The sequence below is a fragment of the Bradysia coprophila genome, unplaced genomic scaffold (genome assembly GCF_014529535.1).
Source record: "Bradysia coprophila strain Holo2 unplaced genomic scaffold, BU_Bcop_v1 contig_490, whole genome shotgun sequence".
NCBI classification, from domain to species: Eukaryota; Metazoa; Arthropoda; class Insecta; order Diptera; family Sciaridae; genus Bradysia; species Bradysia coprophila.
This window is the reverse complement of record NW_023503742.1, coordinates 1-7,128: the sequence shown is the minus strand read 5'-3', so window position 1 is coordinate 7,128 and position 7,128 is coordinate 1. Positions and strand designations below refer to the sequence as shown.

Genomic DNA, 7,128 nt, shown 5'->3' with positions numbered 1-7,128 from the left:
TCGTTGACGGTAATGGACTTGTGATTCTTTTTGGTTACTGGGCTTGAGTTTACATGCTGAACGAGTGGTTGCGCTTCGATCCTGGCTCGAATTCAACGATAGACTTAATGTTGCCTGTGGTAACACCTCCCAGACCACTAGTCGACGCAATAACTGGTGTTTCTGTAGCCCTAGAAACTGTACCACATTTTCGCAAACGTAAGATGCTGTACTAGCTTGATCTAGAAGTGCCCGGAACGGATAAAAGAGATTGTCTCGTAATGATCGTATCAGCACTATGCCGTTGCCAACATAATCGGTTCGTCCCACACAACACGATCCACACTCTCTGTTGCGAACGGGCACTTATTGGTGCTAAATGCAACTTCTTGTCGGCTGGATTTTAAATTTGTGAGTGTCGTTGAGTTAAAGGAAACGTCACGTCTTGATTTCAACTCTTTAATCAAACACTTCAAATTTCTGTAACAAATTTTCATAAATCGTTAAACTATGTTAACAAAGCTTTTCATTAATTGTCTTACGTTTAGCATTCCTTTGCCGATAAATAACAATTCAGATCAATGCGCGTGCGTGTGTGTGTATGAGCGATGTAACTATAACTAAACATAACCTCAATTAATTCCTGATCAATTTCAATAATTTTTACAAATTCCTTACAGTTCACGATTCGACAGCTTACAACACAGGCTGTTGATTCGTGTAATTATAATGTTCCGCGAACGTTTCGCCTGTAAATCAATCAAACTGCAAATGAAAACCTGCACACTTGGTGCTTCACGAAAAAATCAATTTTTACCTCCTTGGCAAACTCCGCTAGCAACAATCGTTATCTCACAACACAACACACTACGTACTTCGATTAAAAGAAATAATTGATCGATTTGAACGGATCGATTTTACGATTAAATTAAATTTACTTCGAGCTTTGAATCACTTGGCCGTTTTCTAATGAAATCAAAAGAACAAATGTTTTTCCGGTACCACGACTGTCACTAATTTACAGCAGAATCAGGCAATCCTGTTGCTGAATGAAATGGATGTAGATCAGTGTTGCCGGTCATGTGTTGCTGCCCAACATTCCCCTCTCCGTGAATCGACACCATTGAGTCCTGATTGACATCTTCCATGGGCGGTTTCACATCCAAAACGGCTAGCTTCCCAACAGATCGTCGTCGAATTCCTTTAGCTGTTCGCACCATAACTTGCCGCACAATTCCTCTTTTGTCAGGCATAAGTTTCTCGACGATTCCCTTTGGCCATGTATTACGCTCGTTCCGTTCGTCGACTACTATCACGACGTCACCGACTTTGATCGGCTCCATTTGCTTGAACCATTTTGTTCTTTTGGTGAGTGTTGGCATGTACTCCAAGACGAATCGCCGCCAAAAATTATTCGCAAGAATTTGTACGGCTTTGTAGGTGTTTCTTGCTAAGTCTTTGTCGGGGAACTCTCCCAACGGTTTTCTTCCATTCGAAGATCCAAGCAAGATATGGTTCGGGGTTAATGCTTCTTCATCAGCCGATTCCAATGCCACGTAAGTCAGCGGTCTTGAATTGACGATATTCTCAGCCGACACGATTAGATTTTTTAACATTTCGTCGTTAGGACATCTGGTTAGCATTGTTTGTTTAAGGCATGATTTGACTGTGCGAATGAGACGTTCCCATACTCCACCCATGTGTGGAGTAGCCGGTGGATTGAATCTGAATTCCATCTCAGAACTAGTGAATCTTTCTGCCAAGTCCCTTTGGTTTATTTTACTGAATTCGTCACGTAGCTCCTTTTCCGAACCGTGAAACGACGTACCATTGTCGCAGAAGACTCTCTTCGGCTGGCCTTTCCTCGAAATGAAGTTGTCGATGGCCATAACGCAGGAATTCGTTTCAAGTGAATGAGTGATCTCCATCCAAATGGCTCGTGTCGTTAAGCAAGTGAACAATAGAACCCATCTTTTTTCCATGATCACTGGACGGTTTCGCGTTTTTCTTCCGTTTCTAACTCTTATCGGGCCAAAAAAGTCTATTCCGACGAAAGTAAATGGTAAAGTATACGCCGCTAATCGCCCAGGAGGAAGCTCGGCCATCTCGGGAATCTTCGGTTCTGCCGATAAATTTTTGCATTTTTGGCATGATGTTCTAATGCTTTTCAGGACCACACGAAGAGCCGGTATAATGAATTTCTGTTGGATTTCATTGAGGACAGTAGAATGGTTGATGTGCTTGTAACGTCGATGATAATAATCCACAATGAGACGAGTAATCCGATGACGTCTTGGAAGGATGATTGGACGTTTCGTGTCGTGCGATAAAACGGTGGCTGCATCGCTTCTTCCACGCATTCGAATAACACCGTCTTCGTCGATGTATGGTGAATAAGTGCGTAGAATACTAGACTTTTCGAAGTCTTTTTGCTCTTTTAGCGGTCTATTTTGATTGTGCTTCATTACCACTATCTCGTCTAGAAAACAATCTGACTGTGCACGACGATACAAGTGATTTTCGGCATCGAGGATTTCCTGTTGTACCAGCGGCCCGAATTGACGTTCTTGTTGTGAATGGCGAACATTGAAAATGAATCTGAGAGCATATGCTTGAGCTCTAACAAGCCGATTCCATTGAGAGAACCTTTCAATGTCGATGATTTGCGGTCGAATGATTTCACGACAAGCCATTGAAAAGCTTGGTCTCACTTCGTTTTCGGTAAAATATTCGATATCGCCTTGGTCTTTGAACCAATCTTCTTCTTTGTCGTACAGGAACTCTGGAGCCTTGTACCAACGAGATGACGAATCCAATCTTGCGATCTCTTTTGATTTAGTTGCCTCATCAGCGACATTATGTTCGGACGGAATCCATCGCCATTCGTTTTGATCTGATGACTCCAGAATTTCACATATTCGAAATGCCACGAACTGCTTGTACTTTCTAGCTTCGGAGTTAACCCACCCCATTACGTTTTGAGAGTCGGTCCAGAAAACTTGCTTATCGAACTTCAACGTTTGACTGGACTTGATACTGCTTGCCAAGCGAGTTCCTAGCACCGCACCTTGTAGCTCCAATCGAGGTGTTGAAGTTGGTTTATTTGGTGCCACCTTGGTTTTAGCACCGACTAAACAACAATCGATACCATCGTCGTCTTCGATTCGAAGATATATTGCTGTGGCATAGGCTTCTTCGCTTGCATCAACGAAGATGTGTAGCTGGATTGAATTTGGCGCATTTGGAGATAACTTTGGCGAGTATAGTCTGGGAATTTGGATATTTTCAACGCTCGGTAATGTTTTGATCCATGCCAACCATTTATTGAAAATCGACGGAGTTACTTCTTCGTCCCAATCCACGTTGCTTCGCCATATGTGTTGTATTAGGATTTTGATGTGAATCAAATAATTAGCCAACAATCCAAGCGGATCGAACACGGACATCAAGGTGCGTAAAACTTCTCGTTTGGTTGGGCACTGTTTTCCAAACAGAATATTCTCGTTGATTCTTGTGAATTTCAATGAGAACGTAAAGCAATCGGTTTCCATGTTCCAAAACATGCCAAGAACGCGTTCGGTACCAAGTTCGACGCTGATGTTCATATTTCTGTTCTCCGATTCGGTATTCTCTCCGATTCTTCGTAGAAGTTCCTTCGAATTAGAGATGAAATTGCGAATTTCGAAGCCACCTTCTTGATGAATGAATTTGACCTCTTTTATTCGTTTTTCGGCAGCATCAACAGTGTGTTCGCTGTCGAGCATGTCATCCACGTAGTGATTGTTGATGATAGTGTTGACTGCTTCCGGGAATTCTTTGATAAATTCGAGTGCGTTTTTGTTCTTTATGAATTGGGCTTGACTTGGTGAACATGTTAAGCCGAACGATACAACCAGCATTACATATACGTCAGGTTTCCTTGATGAATCACCATCTCTCCATAAGAATCGTTGAGCATTCTGATCAGCTTTAATTACTTTGATCTGGTGATACATTTCCTTTATATCACCAATCATGGCTATAAGTCGTTCCCGAAATCTGCGAAGTATATCGGGCAACGGTATGAGTTGATCTGGTCCAGTTAGTAGCACGGAGTTCAGAGAAATTTTCATCACTTTGGCTGCGCCATCCCAAACAATTCGAACTTTCTCCGGTTTCTTAGGGTTGAATGCTGGGAATGTTGGTAAGTACCAAGTTGGTGAATCGCTTTTCGTTTCAAGTTCTTCTGGTGTCAATTTCCTGATGTATCCTTTGTCCACAAACTGCCGGAACTGATTTCGTAGATTGTCCGCGAGTTGTGGATTTTTCGACATTTTAGACTCTAGACATTGCAGTCTTTTTAACGCCATTGGGTAACTGTCGGGAAGTTCAATTCGATCATATTTCCACAGCAGTCCGGTTTCATATCGACCATCTTTTTTCGATGTGGTTGCTTCCATGATCTGCTTCGCTCTTTGTATTTCGTTCGATTCCAGCACAGCGTTCGGGATTTTCACATCCAAGTTTTCGTTTAAGAAATATTCTTTTACCAACTGATGCAATTTGATGTCATGAGACTGGCATTCACACATGTTCATGCTATACTTGCGTTCCAGTTGGTTGTTTTGGTCGTAGCTCGGGCCTTGAACTACCCAACCTAATCGAGTTTTGCACGCCAATGGTTCCTTTACATTTCCTTCGATCGTTTTTAGCGAAACAGTTAAACGGGAATACTGTAGGCCAATTAACATCCTCGGTTTTACCGACTCGTATGTAGTTATTGGAAGGCCACGAAGATGTTTATACTGATCAAGCCACTGTTGTGAAATCGACTGTGTCGGCAAATGTAGTTCCTTAACTGTTCGCACATTATCCAATTCATACTGTTCGGATCCATTAAAACGTCCAGAGATTCGCACCGAAACTGTTTTTGATTCCACTGAATGGGTGTACCCGAATGCCCAATCTACACAAATTGGAGCTGACGTGCCCTTTAAATTCAATTCATTGGATAGACTAGCTTCCATTGTAGTCATATTTGATCCATCGTCCAGATATGCGAACGTATGAATAAATGTTTGTTTGCCGAACACGGTAATTGGAACTATACGAAATATATCGATACGGTCGTTCGGTCTGGATACGGTGTTGTTTGTGTGACTTGCATTTGTGCTGAATTTATCTGGTGAGGTTTTTTCACCATTTCCTTGATTACTATTGACGTTTGGTGTCTCAGACGGTTTCTCCGGATTGTGCAGCAATGTATGGTGTTTAGCTTTACATCCCTCGACCTTGCATACCAAATTAGACCGACATCGAAAGAAGTGATGACCACCCAGGCATCGAGTACACAATTTGTTCTCTTTGATTACGAGCGATTTATCGCTACGATTCATCTCCTTGAATTTGTTGCAAGTAGAGAGCTTCGAGCAGGAACTATTGTTACAAGCAGGACACGTTTTGAACTTTGTGGCTGACTGGTAATTCGATTTCTCTGATGTGTTCTCGACTTGTGTGTTGACGTATGTATTTGGCTTCGTTGAACTTGGATTTGGTTTAGCTGAACTTTGCTGATCTTTTTGTTGTTCTTTTTTCTTCGAACTGGTTTTGATGCTTCTTCGTACTACAAGACTAGCCGCTTCGGCGATCTGGCTCAGCCAGTCTCCAAGAACCCCAAGGTCAGTATAACCTACAGCTTGCTTGTGATAAGCCCACCTCAATTGCATTTGTGCTGGAAGCTTGTCAGTGATTGCATTGATCAAAGTTGGATTTCGTAAATGTTCCATAACGCCAGTATTGCGAATCGAATGACTTAGGTTCTTCACTTTGATCGCAAATTTCAGGATTGATGCCAAATCATCATCTTTCGGTGCCTGTTCCTTATGAATATCGGTAATCATTTTGTCGATAATTATTTCAGGCCGACCAAACAATGAGAACAGTGTACGAATAATCTCAGGTACCGCATCAGCGTGTACTAACAGGCTGCGAACAGCTTCCTCAGCATCTCCTTTTAAAGCTTTCTGTAAACGACCGAGGTTTTCACTATTGTTGTAACCACATACAGTAGTGGAATTTTGATAGGCACTGAAGAACTTAGTCCAATCCTCTGCATCACCATAAAATGTCGGTAAGTCTCTCGGTACGACTTGACGAGAAGCGATTTGTTCTGCAGTTAATTGTCTGATGCCACCGGGATTTTGAATCATTTGTGAATTTGGCGCTGCAGCTGCTGTGTAGTAGTGTGGAGCGTAAGGGAGATTCATCGCACCAGGGTAAGTAAATCTTTGGTTGGATTGATAGCCAGCTGACTGTGAATTATTCATAGAAGCAGCCTGAGCAGTTCCAGGTTGTTGTGTTGTACTCGCTGACGTAACCAAATGTTGATTATAGTAGACTGGCTGGTACACCGGATGAGTTACATGCGGATTCGATGTATATGGCTGATAGACAACTGGTAGTGGTTGATTTGACAACGGATGTATGTATCCCGTGCCAGTTTGAAAATTGCTGGACATTATGGGCTGGTGGGTCAACGTATTCGATGTATTCATTTGCTTTGTAGCTGCATTTGAAACATTCGATGCCACATCTGTGGTGTTAATGACCGTTTGGTTGTTAGTTGGCGCTGACATTACGCCTGTTGAATGAGAGTTCGACGCAAACGACTGTTGTTGATTGGTCAACTGAACACTATTCGATGCTACTGGTTGAGCTTGACTAATAAAATTTGCTGTACAAGTCGGTGGCTGATTGTAACCACTGTTTGATTTTGCACTGGACTGTTCGGAGGTTGATTGGCACTTGAAGGCACGGACTGGTTCTTACTCGAATTTGGTTGAGTGTTGACTTGAAACGTTGACTTGGGCGGATCGTTCTGCGTTACTTTCGGTATCGTAACGGTGTTCTGCTGTGTAGATTGAACGTTGATGTTCGGATGTGTTCTTTGAGTGTTCAAATTTGTGGGACTGTTGCCACTAGTGCCGATTGCCGAATCGCTTCCAATATCCTCGATGGTTGGTACTGGATCGTCCATAGGATTAGCAATTTGATCTTTCGTTTCCTTAACGATATCGTACTGTTCATGTCAGGTAAATTTTTGACTGCCCAATCGCAGGATAAGGATCATCCCGGTTTCGTTAGCATTAATGCCCATAAACGGAACGTTTT

The 7,128-nt window shown here is 42.5% G+C and overlaps 1 protein-coding gene across 1 annotated transcript; it reads right to left on the bottom strand.

Annotated features, from left to right (window-relative positions):
• Positions 1–341: 341 nt before the first annotated feature.
• LOC119082787 lies at positions 342–6,994 on the bottom strand. Its single transcript, XM_037192381.1, has 3 exons — positions 6,787–6,994; positions 522–6,691; positions 342–459 (listed from the first exon to the last, which is right to left on the bottom strand). Exons 1-2 carry the CDS (start codon positions 6,992–6,994, stop codon positions 993–995), a joined length of 5,907 nt encoding a protein of 1,968 aa, XP_037048276.1. The 3' UTR covers positions 342–459; positions 522–992.
• Positions 6,995–7,128: the final 134 nt, after the last annotated feature.

Coding starts and splice junctions, on each gene's coding strand:
- LOC119082787 (XM_037192381.1), bottom strand. CDS start 6,994: ATGGACGATCCAGTACCAACCATCGAGGATATTGGAAGCGATTCGGCA. Junction 6,692..6,786: donor CAACACTCAACCAAATTCGA/GTAAGAACCAGT, acceptor CGACTTGTACAG/CAAATTTTATTAGTCAAGCT.